The 20029-nt window shown below is 51.8% G+C and overlaps 1 protein-coding gene across 7 annotated transcripts in view; it reads right to left on the reverse strand.

The window, feature by feature from the left end:
- Window positions 1-20029, reverse strand: part of atp11c (ATPase phospholipid transporting 11C) — a 53411-nt gene that overhangs the window by 14192 nt on the left and 19190 nt on the right. For all 7 annotated transcript variants that reach the window (XR_004764367.1, XM_035408912.1, XM_035408910.1 and 4 more), the window contains exons 2-14: window positions 19126-19245; window positions 16302-16391; window positions 8272-8352; window positions 6990-7097; window positions 6206-6334; window positions 5583-5671; window positions 4635-4685; window positions 4043-4107; window positions 3809-3890; window positions 3280-3430; window positions 2728-2925; window positions 2257-2427; window positions 116-345 (exon numbers count right to left, since the gene is read on the reverse strand). Coding sequence is in view for 6 of the 7 variants with exons in the window: in XM_035408912.1 (XP_035264803.1) it covers window positions 116-345; window positions 2257-2427; window positions 2728-2925; window positions 3280-3430; window positions 3809-3890; window positions 4043-4107; window positions 4635-4685; window positions 5583-5671; window positions 6206-6334; window positions 6990-7097; window positions 8272-8352; window positions 16302-16391; window positions 19126-19245 (1565 nt within the window). In the remaining variant the exon portion in view is untranslated. The remainder of the gene's footprint in view (window positions 1-115; window positions 346-2256; window positions 2428-2727; window positions 2926-3279; window positions 3431-3808; window positions 3891-4042; window positions 4108-4634; window positions 4686-5582; window positions 5672-6205; window positions 6335-6989; window positions 7098-8271; window positions 8353-16301; window positions 16392-19125; window positions 19246-20029) is intronic.

A 20029-nucleotide genomic window follows, 5' to 3' on the forward strand; every position in this document is an offset into this window, starting at 1 on the left:
CATGAGGTCAAAGTTCCTCACACACTGAATGTTTTCTCTACACATGTGGTCAAAGCTCCTGAGCGTCCGCTCTGAATGGGCGGGGCCAAAGGCAGGGGCCGCCGCCGTTGCTTACTTCATGGCCCCCTTGACCAGGGCCACCTCGTCGGGGGACGAGGCGATGAAGCCACAGCGCTCGCCCCCGCGCGGGCCGTCGTTCCCGCCGTCCAGCCCGTCCACCTGGTCCCCCTGGTCCCCCTGGTCCAGCCCGTCCACCTGGTCCCGGCCGTCCTCCCCCTGCCCCGCCTCCTTCACCTGCACCGTGTGACACAGGCACAGAGCCCGCAGGAACAGCTCCTCCTTCTCCTGCGGATGCACAGGGAGGGGGGGGGACACTGTTCACTTTACCAGGCATTCAGCGTTCTGCGTATCGTGTGTGTGTGTAATGTGTATCATGTGCGTGGCATGTGTGTGTACCACACCTGTGTGTGTGTGTGTGTGTGTGTGTACATATATGTGGGTGTGCATGTGTGTGTGTGTGTGTGTGCGCATATGTACATCACAGGTGTGCGTGCGTGCTTTGCTTGCAGTAGCTTTGGCGTTTTAACAAAGCTGACTCCCTGAAACGTACACTGCTAATAAGAACGATCAGCAGAATGATTTCTGTCAGACTGCTCTCCATTGCCAAGCACTTGATTTAAGTTGCTTCTGCTGTACCACACCTCCATCACAAATGCAATGGCGCTGTAGATACTGACCAAACGGTACGTTCATTCCTCAGCCATTTTGTCTGACAAATGAGGACAGGGTAGACACAGCCATCAATGTCCAATTTACCAGGAGGTTACACTGAGTTTAAAACCCCTTTTTTACAAGAGAGACTGAGCCAAGAAAGGCCAGGCCAGGACACAAAGGCAGCAGACATGAGCCAAAAAAGGTAAAAGATCCGCAGCTTCCCAAACCAACAATAAGAAGACGCATCCACAGGCAGAGGGATAAAGCAGTCTATCATCAGCACACAACCACCCCGCACTGCACTCAGGCAGAGCTTCAGTTCTGAGGGGAGAATGTTCAATGCCTGTAAACATTTGACCAGAACAGTCAGGTCCCGCCGGATTGACCTAAACGCTGACACCTCATCCCACCTGTTCACAAAACAATCAGGTCCCCCGATATGGCGCATGCTGTGTGTTGGCGGCTTGTGTGGATTGGATGCCTGAACTTTGCGCTCCTCTGTTCTGCAGTGCTGGCCCCATCTTGGGTAGGTCTCTTGTGAACGAGGCGATAAATCTCAATGTGACACTCAGGTATAATTGGATAATAAAGTATAATTGAGTGTGTGCGTATGTGCGTGTGCACGCGTGTGTTTGTATGCGTTTGTGCATGTGTTTGTATGCACGCGTGTGTGTACGTGCGTGTTTGTGTGTGTGTGTGTTTGTATGCATGCATGTGTGTGCGTGTGCGTGCGTGTGTATGTGTGTGTGTGTGTGTGTGTGTGTGTGTGTGTGCACGTGTATGTGTGTGTGTCTGTGTATGTGTGTCTGTGTGTGAATGTGTTTGTATGCGTGTGTCTGTGTATGTGTATCTGTGTGTGGGTGTGTGTGTCTGTGCACACGTGTATATGTGTATGTGTGTGTGTATGTATGTGCATGTGTATATGTGCGTGTGTGTGCGTGCATGTGCATGTGTATGTGTATATGTGTGTATGTATGTGCATGTGCATGTGTATGTGTATATGTGCGTGTGTGTGCGTGCATGTGCATGTGTATGTATGTGTGTGTGTGTGTGGGTGGGTGTGTGTGCATGTGTATGTGTATATGTGTGTGTGTGTGTATGTATGTGCATGTGTATGTGTGTGTGTGTGTGGGTGGGTGTGTGTGCATGTGTATGTGTATGTGTGAGTGTGTGTGTATGTATGTGCATGTGTATGTGTGTGTGTGTGTGGGTGGGTGGGTGTGTGTGCATGTGTATGTGTGTGTGTGTGTGGGTGGGTGTGTGTGCATGTGTATGTGTATGTGTGAGTGTGTGTGTATGTATGTGCATGTGTATGTGTGTGTGTGTGTGCATGTGTATGTGTATGTGTGTGTGTGTGTGGGTGGGTGTGTGTGCATGTGTATGTGTATGTGTGTGTATGTGTGAGTGTGTGTGTATGTATGTGCATGTGTATGTGTGTGTGTGTGTGTGTGTATGTGTATGTGTGTGTGTGTGTGGGTGGGTGTGTGTGCATGTGCATGTGTATGTGTGTGTGCGCGCTCCAGATCAGGCGGGTACACCCACCCTGCCAGCCTTCTGCTGCAGTTTGCTGATGGGCCCGTCGGGGACACAGAGCCCGTCCACCTCGGACTGGGGGCCCTGGGACTTGTACTGGAAGCCGTCGATGCAGCACTCGATGAACTCCATGTTGTTCTGCGTGAGGGTGCCCGTCTTATCCGTGAACACATACTCCACCTGCAGGCCAGGAGAGGAAATGCATCAGGCAAGTCAAGGCAATAAAAAAAAAAAACACATTCAATTAATAGACTAGAACAATAAGAACGGACAATTAATTCTCGGGCAGTTATACTGCCAGCATAAATCAATGTAATGAACCCAGCGTTTAATGGTAGGTAATTATCTGCCAAACCGTCTAAGACTGATCTACAGCCAAACTATTTCAGTTGTGGGAGTAGCCAAGGTCAGTGTGTGGAGGCAGGACCTGATCTGCCCCCCCTCTCACCCCCAGCAGCCCTCACTGCCTCCCCCTCCCACCTGCCCAAGCTCCTCGTTGAGGTCAGAGGTGTTGACCAGCGCCCCCTCCTGGATCTCGGGATCGTAGAAGTCCTTGTCCCAGGCGATGAAGAAGGAGCCCAGGAACTTCTGCATCTCCACGGTAACGTACATGGAGACGGGGATGATGAAGTTGAAGAGCACCATGAAGGAGAGGAAGTCGGTGAACATCTTCAGGTACTGCAACGCAAAAACATCATTACAACATCACTGTGCAGCTGCTGTTACAATCACCACACATCATTACATCACATCACATTACATTACAGGCCTTTGGCAGACGCTCTTATCCAGAGCGACGTACAACAAAGTGTATAAGCAAAACCAGGAGCAAGTGATCACCATGTATTCATGCCATTCAGGCATTTTTTAGGAGTTTTTAACCACAGCACCTGAAAGTACGGATTCAGTACACCCCTGAAGTACATGCCTGCGCGCACACACACACGCACACACACACACACAGACAGACACACGCGTGTGCGCACAGCCGCGTGCGTTCCCCAGGGAGGCGCGTTGGCTCCAGGCCCTCACCAGGTTAGTGTCCTTCTCCTTCTGGGTCTTGTGGTTGTACCAGGGCTCGTCCTGGCCCGGCCGGCCCTGCCACCAGTACTTGAGCGTGGTGCACACCAGCGCCTTGCTCAGCAGAATGCTCAGGTACACCAGGAGGAAGGCGTTGATCGACCTGAGAGAGACCACACGCACACGCACACGCACACGCACACGCACACGCACACGCACACACACAGTGAGGTCAGCACAAACAGCCACATACCGGCACTACCGTTCCAGAAAGTCCTGTTCTCTCCCTCTCTCCTTTGTTTATCATAGCGCTCTCCCCTGCCGCGCTGCAAGTTTTATTTTGGGCTATGTTTGAATAACAGCGGTCTGCTCGTGTTAACCGCAAGGACCGCGACCGCGAAGGAGAAATAAACATCGAGGGGCCCAATCCGAGGATCATCTGACCCTCTAACCTGCTGCCGTTTCCAGCTGACTTCAAACTTTCATCTCTCTTTCTTTTCCCCCCTTCTCCTCTCCCTCGCTCACTTCCCTCCCTCCTTACTTTTCCACAGCCGAGCGCTTCTGGGACTTCCCCTGGTAGTTGAGCGCCATCTTGGTCTCCATGCCGGTGTAAACCGCCACGCCTGGACGAGAGGGGAGCAGAGGTGAGAGGTGGGGCGAGGAAGGGGGCATGCTCAATTTGACCAACTTTCAGATAACTGGACCCCCTATTTTACTTAACGCGGGCATCCAAATCATTGCATTGTACACAGTGAAACACTGCCCTAGCAATTACCATAGATCTTCTTTGTGTTTTTCAAAGTGGCCCCTTTCAGAAGCAAATTCTCTGGGCCCAGGGACCTGAACACACAAACACAAGTCACAGTCAACTCAACAGCGCACGCCGCAGAGCTCCTGAGCAAACAGCGTTCAGCAGGACTCAACAGCGCACGCCGCAGAGCTCCTGAGCAAACAGCGTTCAGCAGGACTCAACAGCGCACGCCGCAGAGCTCCTGAGCAAACAGCGTTCAGTGCGCTCGAGCAGGACTCCCGGGCTGAACGCTCGCACGGCAGCGCGGCCGGGCTCCGTCCGCACGTCCGGCGCGCTCGAGAAGCTCCTGGTAAGGGCGCTACAAACAGGCGGGGTGATGCACGCGCCCCAGAGCGCTTCCTAAGCCGTCTCTGAACACCCGCCAGACCCGCCAGACCCGCCTCGCTCGGACGCTCGGTCAGGAGTTACGGGTCGATAGAGTAACGATTTGAAAGAAACGCAAGAGGAAAAGAAAGACAGATTAATCCACTGAAGCGCGGTGCGGTTTTTGGAAAGGAGGGGCGCGAGGGGATGCGGGCGGGGCGGAGGGGCGAGGGGGGAAGGGGGGGCGGCTCACCGCACGGCGGGGTCCCCATCGCTCCTGTTTACGTGCATGCGCCCCACGAACCTGCAGAGAGAGAGAGAGACACGCCCCAGTGAGGACCCGGAGCCTGGGGGGCTAAATCGCGGCGGAGCCCCTGCCGCTGCGCCTCTCTAGACCTGCACTACCTCACCGCCACTGCAGAGCTAACAGAACAGCTCCAACCTCACTGCCATAAACTCAACACACTTTCCTCCAGCTGTAAAGATACACTGTCAGAACCAGCCTGTCTCAGCAAGTGTTTCAGTCGTCTACTCAGACTTTAAATCTTATATTTTTAATCTCAGAAAATATCTGCTTGTTTTATATTACCGTTTGCTTGACAAGTGAAATCGTATTACCCCATTGGCAAATCTTGAAATGAGTCAAACTGTCTCACTTCAATGGCAGTCCTTTTGTCTTGCTTAGTAAAAAGTAATACATATAAGATCTAAAGTCTAAACATAGGACTTCAAATCTTTGTTTTATTTATGTCTAAATATTGGAGCAATGAGCAAACCTGAACACTAGATGGGGCTAACACATTATCATTGTCTCATACAGTCCGATGAACAATGAATGGCAATATAGAGGATGTAATGTAAGAGGAAGTTTGGACAAACGTGTACATCCCACTAGCTCAAAGATCATCCGAAGATCAGGTCATTACACTCGAGGTGAAAAAACATAACCTGGCTCAGAGCAGAGTCACAAGCGCTAGAATGACACGTATTAAAATCCAGGTTAATGACCAAACTGAAACCACATCTCAGAAACATTATTACGTTACAATACAGGCATTTAGCAGACCCTCTTATCCAGAGCGACTTGCACAACTTTTAACGAAACACGCATGTCCTCACAGCCAAGCAGACAGTGGCTCGCACATACGCAAGCACGCACACACAGACACACACTCAGGCGCACGGCCATAGCGGCTCCTACTTGTAGAGGTCGGGCTGGGGTTGCTCACACTCAATGGTGGCATTGAGCGAGTCCAGATCCCTCTCAGTGTCGGGCACTGTGTAGTGTGTCTGTGGGAGGGAGAGGGCGGATGAGAATCTGTGTGACGCGCTGCACACAATAACAATACACTCCAAACGTCCAGTTAGTCTGCGCTCCAGTGCAAACTCCACATGCTGCACATACATGTGTGCACGCATATTCCTTCATTCCTTTTCCATACGCTTTGGTTATTTGTCCTTTTCCAGATGTTTTGGTATCATACATGTATCATGCCGAGAAAAAGAGAAAGAGAAAGAAAGAGAACGAGAAAGAAAGATCTTTTATATTTTTTTATATAACGGATTAATTGTATATAGTTGTATGTTATAACCACTGCTTTGGCAACACAAGTGCCTATATTTGTCATGCCAATAAAGCACGCACTTTGAAATTGAAATTGAAAGAAAGAGAAAGGAGTGTGGCAGGTCATGGGAGGGAATGAGGGAGGGATAAGAGGCCGTCTAGGTGGTTCCCTGTGAGCTCTGAGGTAAAATGAGAGGCAGTCTGAGGGGCCAGTCTGAAGCAGGAGCCGAAGGTTTCTCTGAGCAGCGGTCTCTCCCGACCTTGTGGTTGGACTCCCCGTCCAGGCTGGCCGTGGTGACGAAGCAGGTGTCATCATCGCGGCTGGACCGCAGCAGGATCAGGTCGCAGGGGAAGGTCTCGTCCTCCACCACCTCCAACACATCGCCCACCTGCACCCGCACAGGGAAACGCAGTCAAACCCTCCCCCGTGCGCCACAGCTCCCAGGAGCAAACCTGACCTGACGACCTCTGACCTCCGACCTCCGACCCCCGACCCCGCCTGAGCCCCACCCAGCTTAATCATTTCTCTCTGTCCCCAGCCGACCCTGACCCGGGGGACAAAGAAGAAAGAACCAACAGCGTATGTGTAACGACTGGTCGTTCTTTTAATTCGTCTTGAATTAACGGAAAGAAGCCTCTTTTTTTTTCTTTTTTTAAACACAGTCACAAAAAGTAGCAGCGATCCTTCTTTGAGGTTAAAATACTCCAACTGTAGCAAATAGCTTTCCTATGCAGTGCAGCTCAGCTGAAGTAATGTAATTATGATATGCGCACAAACGCATTATGAATCAATTAAGGTTTTATTGAATTTCAAAAAACCTGCCAACTAATAATTCAGCCCAGCCTGGCCTCAACTCAACTGCTTGTCAGGTGAAATAAAACGGGACCCAGCACGAACCCAACACAGGCCTCCATGTCCCCTCTAGGGCTGGACCGGGCAGCCGGGCACTACCCTGCTCAGCCCCCGGTGCAGGCATGCGGACCCCGGGTGGGGTGGGGTGGGGGGGGGTGGGGTACACGTTAGCGGAAGAGGGGGGGCGGCACCTTGATCTTCTCGCTCTCCTTTCGCGAGCTCCGCCCGTCCTCCAGCACCGTCACCAGGTACTTATTCACCTCGTTGTCCGCCTTGTGCCTCAGCCAGTCCTCGTAGCCCTGAGAGGTGGAGAGAGGGGGAGAGGTGGAGAGAGAGGGGAGAGAGGGGAGAGGGGGGGAGAGGGGGAGAGGTGGAGAGAGGGGAGAGGTGAAGAGAGAGGGGAGAGGGGGTGAGGGGGAGAGAGGGGAGAGAGGGGAGAGGTGGAGAGAGAGGGGAGAGGGGGCGAGGTGGAGAGAGAGGGGAGAGAGGTGGAGAGAGAGGGGAGGGAAAAAGAGGAGTAGACCGAGAGAGAAGTAAGAACAAATCTTCACGTAAGAACAAGTCTTCAGGCCGACGGCATGGTTATGCTCTACGGAGAATGTGCTCAGAAGGACGTTCAGGTGCTTAGCACGCTCCATATAATACAGACTCCATCTTATTTCTGTGTGAGTGACCTCATCATTCCACTTCGCTGGGCTATTTTACACGCAGCCCTTTAAGCAAACAGACCTCCTACAGAAGAAGAGATTTAGAAACGATAAGGAGGCAATGAAACGGCTTGTTGCGTCTCGATTGGTCAACAAGCCTTCACAGTCACTTTTAAGGACACGGCAAGGCAGCCTGAGAAAACAGCGCCGAGGGCACATCGTCATGACGCCGATGTGACAAAGTGACACACTTCCTGTGAGAAATGAGAAACCAATTCACGGTTCAGGGTTCAGGGTTCAGGTTTGATCCGATGCGGTTTTACTGCGGCTGTTATGCACGCTGCGCCTTTTTCGCGCAGAGAAACGGCGACGGGGAGCGCTTCTGCGGCCGTGAGCCGCGCTGTTTGGGAGCGAAATTCTACCGCGGGGCTCCAGGCAAGACGGGACAGGCCCCCGTACGCGCGGTTATGATGTCAGACCGTGAGAACAATCGACCGCGGAACATGCCCGCGCACGCCGTTCCGCTACGGCGAGTAAACAAACTCCGTTCTTCAGGACACACCGGGCGCGGAGGGGGGGGGGGGGAGGCGACGATAAGGTAAAAGGTAAATGAAGAGAAAGAGGGGGGAGGGGGAGAGGAGGACTGAGGGATGGAGGGAGGAGAGCACTGCGAATGGGGAGATAAAAGTAGGAAAACAGAAGAGATAGGGGAGATAAAAGGCAAGAGGGGGAGGAGAGGAAAGAGGAGTGGGTGGAGGTGAAGGGGGGAGGGGGGGGGGGGGTGGCAGGGCAGGGATGGTATCCAAGAAACAATGCCGTCACTCACCTGTTTGATAGCAGTCACCGTGATAACAAAAAACAAGGGCAATCCGCTGGTGACAGGACTGGTGGGGGTGTCCACTATCACCTGTGTGGACAGAGAGAGGGCACACCTGTCAACGGCACCATCCTGACTATTCACCACGCTCCCACTAACTTTTTTTCTAGTTTTGCTTTTATTATTATTGCTCTCGTTATTATCATCATCATAATCATCATCATCAGAGTTGCCAGCTGTGTTCAGCTGGATGGACTGAGATTTGTTGAGACTGAAATACAGGGAGTTGGGGGAGGGGGGGTGTGTGTGGTGTCAAAACATCAAAGACAGGTAGCCAATCAACAGTCTTCCTGTACCGTGTATGAACCCAGGACCAGAAACATAACTTCGTAATTATCAGGGAGCGGCTGTGTTCTCTCTTATTTGGCGTGAGATGTGTTCGGGCAGCCTGAGCGAGTCAGACAGAGCCTGAGAGCAGAAGAGTTGGCAGCCCTGCGCTCCTGATGAGGGGGAGGCCCATTTAAGCACTGGTGGGGTTCTAGCCCCATCCTGGGCTGTCAACATGGCACGTCCTCGGTTTTAAAACACTTTTAAAACAGACTGAACTAAACTAAACTAAACCTGGCCTCGTGCTCGATGGTATTCGGGTAAAAGTTTCTGTTTAATCAGCGAGTCAGAGACAAACCAGGAGAGGACTGTTAGCCTCAAACTAGCGGAGCGAACTGCAGAAAGCCAACCTCCCCCCCTCTTCCACACACTCCAGATATGAAAAGCTGCCACGAAACAAAAACATAAAAACACTGAGGCGAGATAAACATGCTAACAAATAAATCTTCCCTCACAGCAGTACATAATTACAGCATTACAACCCTCTAAGAAAACGACACCGCCTATTCACAGAAGTGGATTCCCACACACGGTATACTCTTTCAACAGAGATTTTTATCAAACAGGCAGTTGCCCTGTGATTGCTCAACGCTAACGTAGCGGTGCCAAGAAAACTGTACGGCTGCATAAAAGGTACTGAACTTTGGGGGGGCGGGGTCACGGCTGATTTTAAAAAGCAAGGAAGTGATTGGCTGATCACCAATGCCTGGCCACAGAAAAGGAGCGACTGTTCGTCAGTGTTGTGCTGCTTGCTCAGTCAGCGAGACACCGAGGGTGAACTTCAGTGCTTTAACTGAATTAGGATCTCAGTCTTGTGAGGTATAGGACCCGATTTCAATGAAGACAGGGGACAGGTCTCCTCTTAGGGAACACTAATAGACCATGGGGGGGTTCTCTGGGTCTCTTTGAGACAATGTAGAGGCATTATGGGGTTCAGCCACCGCCCAATCTTTAACTCAAGCCATGCATTTTGATTTTTATATTTCATTTAAATATAAAAAAGCCACAACCTGACAAAAATCTGAGCCAAAATGTCTATTTGACTATCTCACCCTCACAGATGGGTTCAATTCAAGCACAAGTCAGGGTATACGCTACAAACAGATAAGCACTTTAACTTGCAGTTTCACTTTTGACAACCGTACAGGGCCAGCAAGTAAAAGTCTAATGCTTCGAGTCTGGTTTACACTGACTAGACGATACTCACCTGAACCTGTTACTAGTAGGTCACAAACGGTGCACGTCCGGTCACACGAAACTACGATACTAAAGAAAAAACTCAACATGCTATATCTAATCCAAAGTCCAAAGGCACTGACAGTAACCCCCCAGTTCTGCCAAAATGCTTTGGCCTGGAAAGCATGAAATTGAAACAGAAAATGCAATCCGATCAACAGCAAGCCAAAGCTCTGGACCTCGTTGTCCATGACAAAACTGATAAAATCCGCAGACACGGACAGAGCAGTGGAGACGTGGGGTCGAGAAACCTAAAGCCAAATCCCAAACGTTATATGACCGTACAAAATGATGCTAACGGAGCCCAAATATTCAGAGTTCAGAACACCAACCAGTTAAATCAGGCAACATGACCTGCTTTTCAAATGTTTTTGGAAGGTGTTCGATTAGGAAGATAACAGCGTTCTTAATCGAACCTTTCGTTTCCTCCCTCCATAAACCACTGATGAGCTCAACAAGACCCAACAGAGCAAACATGCAGCCCCTCCCCTTTCCCGCTAACAGGACCGATTCCGTAGAGGAAGGCTAAAGAAGAGGGGCCAACTGCACTGTGACGTCCATCCACAGCCAAGAGGAGGAGGTCTGGTATCACTTTCTATGCCACGACTATCTACAGTATCACCGTGACTCAGATGAGATGCAATGCGTGATTTCAAAAGCTGTTTTTTTTTCCTGTTGCTTATCCAGCCGAGCCCAGCAGATCAAAGCCAGGTTTATCTTGCCACTGCCGACTCCCAGAAACAGAAGGTTAACTGCATTGCCTGCATTTGGAATGAGGTGGTGATTGCCTTTGAGTCTGGGCATACATGGTCAGCCAGGTTCTGCAGGTAGTGCTTAATGAGCACGTGCAAACTATTAGTCAGGCAGTGCTTAGCGAGACTGCAGGAGTCGTTTTGGGAAAAGCTTTTCACTGAAATGGGCAGAAAAATAACATACCATTTGGTCAGTATCCACAACTCCATTGCATTTGGCTTGCCAAATGGTAAAGGTAGTACAAAACTAACAATTAAAATTTAAATCAAGTGTTTGACGAAGCAAAGCTATGCCAGGAATCATTTCATTAAACGATAGTAACAGTACATAGTGTAGGGCATCGATTTTGTTGCTTGTTAAAGCACAAAACATACATGAACATACAAGATGAATAAATATGAACCTATACATTTTTATAAAGGTTGAAATGAGGTCTTGCAATTCACTGCCCTCCCAAAACCAGAGCTTCAGTTCAGCTCTCCTCAAGGTCTTCACACGAGCTTCTTAAAAATAAAAAGGAAAATTTTGTGAGATGAGACCATCTGGATGATTTAAACAGCCAGCTGGAGTTGAACCATTTGGCTTCTTCACAGAGCGGATAGTTCTTATTAGTTGCAGTGATAATGAAGCCTTCTGTAAGATGGCCGTACAGGGTTTAAGAGGAAGGAGAAGGTTGAACGTAGGGTGTGACCAGATGGACCACAGCAGTCGGCTCACGGTCACAACCTGACCACTCCTGGGAGCCACTCTCCCTCACCTTAACACACCCACCCTGACAGAAGAACTACATCAGCCCTCTAGAGCTGCTACAAGGCTGCTTCTCCTCACTTTATTAATCATTTTAATAATGGTTGTACTTCTTACATTTGATTGACACATCATGCTACATTTATGGTAGCAAAAGGATAGCTGCATAATCCAGAGGACAGGCTAAACCGGATATAGCCTATATACACATGCGTACATACACACACACGCACAATATAATATATACACACACACACACAACGTAATATCGCTTAAAATAACTGTAAAAAAAAAATGTCCGCAAGATCAGCCGGAAGCAAGGCACCCAGCACTTGAGGTCAGTATGCCGGAGTGCATTATTGCTTAATAACCTTCTCAAATCAAAATATGCAAAGCAGCACTATAACAAAGTGCACTTCAGCTGAATTCCGGGCTCCACTCAACCTTTCAAGCCCCAGTTCCCAGGATGCAGTCCTCCAATGAGAAAAGATAACCTCCAAAGGAGAGATAACCTTTCTGCGAGTTTAAATCACACCGAGAGCCATGCAGGCGTGCGGGCAGGTGCAGAAAGCACTGTGCCTTCACATACAACGCCCGCACCTTCCCACAATCTATCAGAATACGTATCGTATGGAGATGAGTTACTGAAAGCACTTTTTTTTTTTTTTTGGATGGTGACACTAGCCAAGAGGCATGGGTACTACAAGCCATGACTTACAGTGCAGGCTTGTACTGACGTTAAATACAACATAAGAAAAGTGCCTGGTTATAAAAGAAAAACGGTAAACGCGAACGCAAGAAAATGACCATACGAGAGATCAACTGGAGTAGCAGAGGACCGAGAAGAAAAAGATCAGCCACACAGTCATGGTTACGTATGAGGGAACAGACGGTCACCAGTCAGAGAGTACCTAATGCATAATGCATAGCCCTCTGATGGCTTCATTTGAAAGCAATGAGGAGACTCACAGATAGCATCTGTGCACTGGCTTAAAAGTGCATGAACTGTTGAGTGAAACATTTTGGACAATGTCAAAACATTACTCCTCTGGATAGCATCCCAGTCTGCACTTTAAACCCGACAGGCGACGAGCGCCGTCCCAGACAGAAACTGTACCAAACGCACGGTCTGTTAATGGGTATGAATTTTTCCAGGTCAGAGAGCAGGCTGAGCGTGGCAGCGGAAGAGATGAAGGGCCGGGCTGAAGGCGGGAAGGGTTTTACCGCGTGGAGCGCGTGCCGCGCGGCCGTTCCCGGGGCAACGACGCTAGTCCTGGCACGTGCGCCGAACGCTCGCGAAAGCGCCACAGAGACCCGTCAGGCAGGCATACCGCGAACGCTCCAGAGTCCGCCACAGGCCCATACGAGTCCCGACGCACTGCAGGAGTTCTCCGTCGAGGGAGAGAGCGGGGGTCTGTGGCTGTCTGTGGCTGTCTGTGGCTCGGTGGGATTGCCGGAAACAGGACGCGCTTCCCGAAGGCGCCGTAGGAAATGACAGGGCAGAAATCCGCCACGGCGCGTGAGACGGCCGTTTCCTCCCACAGGAACCACAAACAACCGGGGCTCATCTTGACACACAGAAACTGCAGGCCGCTTCTACGCGTGTGTGCCAGTATCAAGCGCCTCTCTGCCGGAGAAAAACCGCCAAAACGTTTGCCCTGTGACCGGCTTCCGTGCTGCGGAGAATGGGCTGTCCCGTTCTCAGGAGCTTTACTTTATTAAGTACACACCCCCCCCCCCCCCCCCCCCCCCGCCACACCCCCCCGTCCCGCTCTGCAGAAGCAGGCCTATTCAGCAGAAAAGCGCTCCGACGCTCCGGGGCCCTGGGGGTGATGGATGTGGCGGAACGCAGGCAGCGCACATCCCTTTTCCATCTATTAAACTGATAAAAGCCCATCTGGGGGGGGCAGGCCTCGGAGGCCCCCGCGATTAGAGACATCGAGAGCGCCGCTCGAAAAAGCGCTGAGGACGGAGCGTCCCGCTGGCGCTGTCCCGTGACGCTGACCGCTACCCCCCCCGCCCGCCCGCCCCCCGCCTGGACCCACCTCACCCCGTTAAACTTAAGCGCATCCCAAACGAATCTTCCACACTGTAAATATGCTTACACTCAAAATCAGTCAAACTTTCCACTGACGCTCACCTCTGTATCAACCGCGCTGTATTAACCTTACACACATGCCCAATTAATCTACCGTGCTACAAGTTAACTTGCACTCAGGGCAGCCAAAACTGCACCACAACGCAATGAGCTAACACACATCGCCACTGACTCTACCAAACTGCAATGAACGTACACTAATTCCCACACACAGAACCACACACAGTCACGTCCGCACTTTGCCACACTGCACCATTCTCACGCCCTCTCCCCCACAGTGCAGTCTCTTCCCCTCTTCGGCACTGGGCTACACCCCCGCCCCCCTTCTGAAAGGCATCCCGTACCGCTGTACCGCTCAGCTAGCGGTTAGCGAGGGCGGGCGGGGGTATCATTCAGCTAGCGGCTAGTGCGGGTGTTGAGGCGTATGTGACCATGGTTACGGACTGCGCACAGATGCTTCGGAAAGGCATATGGAGCAGGTTGTCAGCGCATTAATAAATTGCCGGCAGGGTGCATGTCACACAATAATGAACAGTGTTCACGCTCGCGGGCCCGGGGGGGTTTGCGGGCGGGCGGGGGGGCGCGTGGTCCGGCCTCTTCCTCCCCTCCCTCGCATCGATCGGCGCGAGTCTGCAGAGAGCTCGGCGAAGGTAAGCCGCTCTATTAATAGCAGAGCGCTGCGGTTTTTTTACACATCAGCCAGAGTCTATTTGCGGCTCTCAGAACTACAAAGGACTCCCTGCTCGCTGACGTCAGCAGCGCTGCGGAGACGTGCGGGGGTGCGGGGGGGGGGGTGGGGGGGTTCAGATGAAGCATTTGCATGAATTCACAGGGGAATTTTAAGTGTCTATTTCTAGCCCGGCGATGAGTCTCAGAGCCACACACGACGGCTAGCACGCATGTGTGTGTGTGCGAGTGTGCGTGCGTGTGGGTGGGTGGGGGTGTGTGGGTGTGTGTGTGTGTGTGTGTATTTATGTGCGTGTGTGTGTGTGTGTGTGTGGGGGGGGGGTTGCGTGTGCGGGTGTGTGTGTGCGTGCATGTGTGTGTGTGTGAATGTGCCTGTGGGTGTGTGTGTGCACATGAGTGTGTGTCTGAGAGTGTGTGTGGCTCTGATTCTCTTGGTGCTATTACAGAAGGCAGTGTGTGCGGGACCCTGCGTGGTTTGGGTAAGAAGGCCCCCTGAGAGCTCCTGGATTAGCAGAGATGCCAGCTACATGCCAGGCTGAGTAAACATCATCAGTAAACTAAGGGAAGCAAACATGCGCAATCACTCACATACACCCACACAGGCACTCACTCACTCTCACACACACACACACACACTCACACACGCACACACACACACACACACTCACGCACACGCACACACACGCACACGCACACACACACACTCACTCACTCACTCACTCACTCACTCACTCACTCACGCACACACACACACACACACACACACACACACACACCCACGCAGGCACTCACTCACTCTCACACACACGCACACACACACACACACACACACACACACGCACACACACACGCACACACACACGCACACACACACACACACACGCACACACACACACACACACACAGATGCACTCACACTCTCACGCACACACACTCACGCACACACACACACACACACACGCACGTACTCACACTTGCACAGACACACACACACGCGCACACACACACACGCACATACTCACACTTGCACAAAGACACACACACACACCCCCATTCTCCACAGAGATGGAGCAGAGTACCAGTACATGAGAAAAGGCAGCAGGTCGCAGGCACATCTGCTCCAGGTAACAGGCTTACTCCAGATCCCGCCGAAGTGCTGAAGCCTGCTGCCTTTATACGGCCATGTTAGCGCACTCCGAAGGCTTCTACACTACAGCCCTCTTTACGACACCCGCTCCCCCCCCCCCCCCCCCCCGCTGCTCCACAACCCGACATTCCAAACAGTGAGGCGCAGAGACACCCCGGCACCCCGCCGCGGAGGCCAGGTCCGCAGCACTGCGTCATCCCAAAACCTCCGGGACACATTTGGGTGCTGTTTTTTTTTTGGGTTCCACAAACAAAGGACGCTTTCCTTTTAAGTGCGCATTTGTGCTAGTCGCTGCAATCGCCCCTGCAACGCTCTCTGAAATATGCAATAGGGGCTGGCTTTTCGCTTGGCAGTCCTGCAGTTTAACTCACACACAGTAGCCAAGCCGGAGGAGCACACTTCACACATAGCAGATGCGAGCGGGCTGCGCCTGCCCAGCTAGCCAGAGGGGGGTGCTGGTTTCCCGCCAAATTAAGCCCCCACCTACCTGTGTGACCCTACAGCACATTAGCATAGCGCAGTATAATGGTCAGGACTGGTATAGTAACTGTCCGCTGCGCCCACCCACGCAGCTGAACAGCACATTAGCAGGATGCGCCACCCAGCAGCCCCTGCCCAACTCTTTTTCTGGGCCTCTGCCTCCTCCATTATCTCCATTATGTTCAATAGGGCTGATCTCTATCCAGTTTTAAGGGCCATTTAGTGTAAACATTTTCCCGAAACGGTCACGACCCACAGAAGGAACAGACTGCAGAGCGATCCGCCTGACTGCTCTCTCTCCTGCGGAGTTGCACATTTTGCCCGCACTGAAAATAATCGGACCTTATACGCAACGACCATCAGACACGCGCGTGTGTGTGCGTATGTGTGTGAGTGTGTCTTTGTGCGTGTGTGTGTGTGTGTGTGTGTGCATCAGACACACGCGTGCACAAGGTAGCGCTTTGACAGAGGCGTAACCTAAAAAAATGCAGACGCAAGACTCACCTGCACCAGGAATATGATCAGGAAGTAGAAATTGGCGATCCTTCTGAACTGCTCAAACAGGTTCTTTGGCAGAAAGTTCCAAATGGTATACTGAGAAAGCAGAGGGGGGGGGGGGGGGGGGGGGGGGAGAAAGAGCACATCGGGTGAATGAGCGAATAAGTGGCGTGTGAAGCTCGGCAGTCGAGCCGCACCCGCACTGGCCCTTAACGTCATGCTAATGCGGCGCTTATGCACTTAGCCAAACACTTGAGAGCTGGGGGGTTGGACAGGGGCAATCCAGCAGCCTGACACAGGCTCACCCGAGGATTAAACGCGTCCCCCTGTTTACCCGCTCTCATGTTTATGCGTTTCCGCCGAGCCGCGGCCACATCAACGGCGGCCCCGCTTCTCTGATCAGCTTCAGAGGCCAGGCGCCCGTTTCTTTCAGGGGCCTGCAGGTACTCCACCGATTCGGATTAGCCACTTATCGCTAATTCTGCTGGCCCTGAATGGAAGGGCCCGTTACCTCAGAGTCACCGACAGAAGCTTCGCTCTTTAGGCGGCTGTGATGGCTGATACTCCAACGGACAGAACCAGAGCTTTATGAAAACCCAGTGAAAACAAGGGGACTGACCAACGGCCAGGCGGTGAATGACACTGGCCTGTACGACACACACTATTATGAGGTTAAAGGTGTGGATAACACTTTAGCAACACTGGTCTGTAAGACCTGCTTCTGGTGTCCCTTACAAGTGTAAGAGGACCAGGAGGAGAGAGAGAGAGAAAGTGATGGGAAAGGTTTTAACAGAGGAAGAGAAGGATAAAGGGAGAGAAAGGTAAAAGGAGGGAGGAGGAGAAAACAGGAGAGACTGAGAAAGTGCACAGACAGAGAGGGGGGTGTGTGCAGAGGAAGAGGGATAAACAAAGAGACAGGGAGAGAGAAAGAGAGGGGGTGAGAGGAGAGGAAGAGAGGGAAGAAGCAGAATGATGGAGAGCTGATGCGGGGAGAAGTGTAAACGCTGCAGAGAGGGTAATTAAAGCCTGTTTACACTGTCACGCCAGAAAGGAGCTGATTGGACGATCCACTGCGGGACCCTTGGCAGCACCATAAATCCCCCGCCCCCCTCCCCCCTCCCCCCTCCCCCTCCACCACAGCACCCCCTCCCACTGTCACAGGCACAGATTTAGGGAAGCCGACCGGGGCCCCAGAACAGATTGAATCTCACATCCCACAGGGATGCTAATACCGGCTCCTGTAAATTCCGCTCGCACGGAAACGGCACTCCTGACTGACAGATAATTGCCTTCTGTAGCGGGGAAGATGGGCACCAGGGGGCGGGGGGGGGGGGGTCTGAGGGGGAAAGGAGGAAGAGGAGGAGGGGTGAGAAAGTAAACAAAGAGAGTACGGAGAAGTGAGAGGAAAGAGAGACGGCAGGAAGAGAGTGAAGAGAGTCGGAAAGATCTCTCAGGTCTGAGTGCCGAACGGCCACGCATTCCCTGACCTTCAGAGAAGATGGCCATACAGGAAGCAGGAGGAACATGGGGGGCGGGGCTGGGTGCAGCCAGAGGAGGGGCTAGACTTTCCAGTCCTTAAAAGGCCTGGGACTGTAGGAATCCTTCTAATGGCAACGGTTTGCATCCTCCACCTGGAGTGGCAGGTGTTTGGATTCCCAGTTTAAAATTAAAATCGTTAATTAAAATTACGTACGCATTCCCTGTGGCCGACCAACTCCCTCTTCACAACAACCAAACATCTGGGTCCTGCACTTTCTGTCGCATCGCAAATCAAAAACACATCTGACGTGTGTGTGTGTGTGTGTGTAGGTGTACGCGTGTGTGTGTGTGTGTGAGAGAGAGTGAGAGAACAGTATGTGCCCACACACAGTTGGTAGCTTTGACCAATAGGTCAAAACCAAGCAGTATAGCAAACCACTGATCAAACTTAAAACAGACAAATTGACAATACAGCACCTTATGTACCGACATTCAGCGAGAAATTCACATTCATGGTCGGCAAACTATTTTGCCCTTTGACCAAACTAAAATAGCCGCAGACTGCAAAAGACTGCATGTAACCATGTGAATCACTACGGAGAACTTCTATCACGAGAAGAAATGTTCACACACACACTTCTGCATTTTTGGCCAGATATTGTTCACCCCTGGCTGAACAATTTAAAATGAATGGGGTTCATTACAACACGTTGTTTTTGACCCTTTTAAAAAGTCACAAAAGTTTTCCATTCAAACTATTTCACTTGGTTATGATTCTTGTAAGGTTCCTGGATCTCCATGCCACAGAATAAGAATAATGAATATTCATGGAAACAGATTGCATCACCCTAAGCTGTTTTTATGCTTTTGCCCTATGTCACACGAGATGTTGTAATGACTAAAATGTCATAGTAATAAAATGTCATATATTTTTTTTAAAATGGGGAACTCGTTTGCATGGTCTCAAGGGTCGGTAACCTTTAACATTCTATTCTGAGGTGGCGTAACGATTCCCGGGGACAGCTGGGTAAACGTACGGAAGCGGCCGCTCGCCTGACCACTTCCCCCCCGGGACCAGGCTTACACCATCGGCTCTTTCATCACCGCGCTCAGACGGGCTGTGTCTCCCGCGCGGTCTCTGACACACGCCACTGAGCGCGGATACGAAAGCGCGCTCTCTCTGAGCCGCGTGAGACCGTCCGTCAGCGAGCCGACCTCACAGGAGGGGAGGGAACGTGAGCGGCGGGGCGGGGCAGGGGGCGGGGCAGGGGCGGGGCCCGGGCCGCCATGCCGGGCGGGGCAGGGGGCGGGGCAGGGGGCAGGGGCCCGAGGCCACGAGGCGTCAGCCTACCTTGGAAGACACAATCCTGTTGTCGCAAAATTTTGGCGGGATGAAGACCTCCGTGGAGGGACAGGGCCGGTGTCCCACGTAGACGGTCCTGCTGTCCACCCGTCTCTCGTCCCGGCCAAGCTGCAAAAAAACCCCCAAAAAAAACAAAACAAAACATCAACGTCAGGGTCAGAAGCCTACCTACACTCTCCTGTGTGGATTAGGAAGGAATAAAGTGTGACACACACACATATACACACGCACGCACGCACAGGAACGTACACACACGCACGCGCACACGCGCACACACACACACACACACACACACACACACAGCATGTTAACAGCACACTGGTCCACGTTCATATACAGTACGGCCCACACCTTTGACCGCCCCACGCTGGGAAATGCTGAGAACCCAATAACGTTGAGAGAACGGTCATCTGCCACACTATGCAGTCCTGAGCCATAAGGATCCCCTCACTGGACACACATTGCAGAGTCCTGGCCGAGTTTCTCCTGAAGCAGCCGAGTTTGGCACATTCTAATGCTGGATAATCAGACACCACAAGGACAAGGTGCTACAGGACTTATGAACTCACAGCAGGCACATTTCACTGTCCATAGTCGTCATCAATAGTTTATCAAATTGAATTCGCTGCATGGCTTTTTAAAGATTCTCTTTTTTAAGTGACAGAAGCCTCACAATCATGCATTGTCCAGCCCCGCCAACTTCATGCCAGTAAATCTCAACAGAATCATGATTTTTTTTTTTGTAATTACTTTGGGATTAAGCATTCCGACATCACTGCCCTATATGAGGCGTGAGCCGATGGAGGCCGCTCTGAGGAGGGAAAGGGCTTTGAGCTCGCAGGGGCGCACGCTGGCAGAAGTCCACCTCTGAGAGGCCGCGCCCGCAGCTCCG

The sequence above is a fragment of the Anguilla anguilla genome, chromosome 3 (assembly GCF_013347855.1).
Source record: "Anguilla anguilla isolate fAngAng1 chromosome 3, fAngAng1.pri, whole genome shotgun sequence".
Lineage (NCBI taxonomy): Eukaryota > Metazoa > Chordata > Actinopteri > Anguilliformes > Anguillidae > Anguilla > Anguilla anguilla.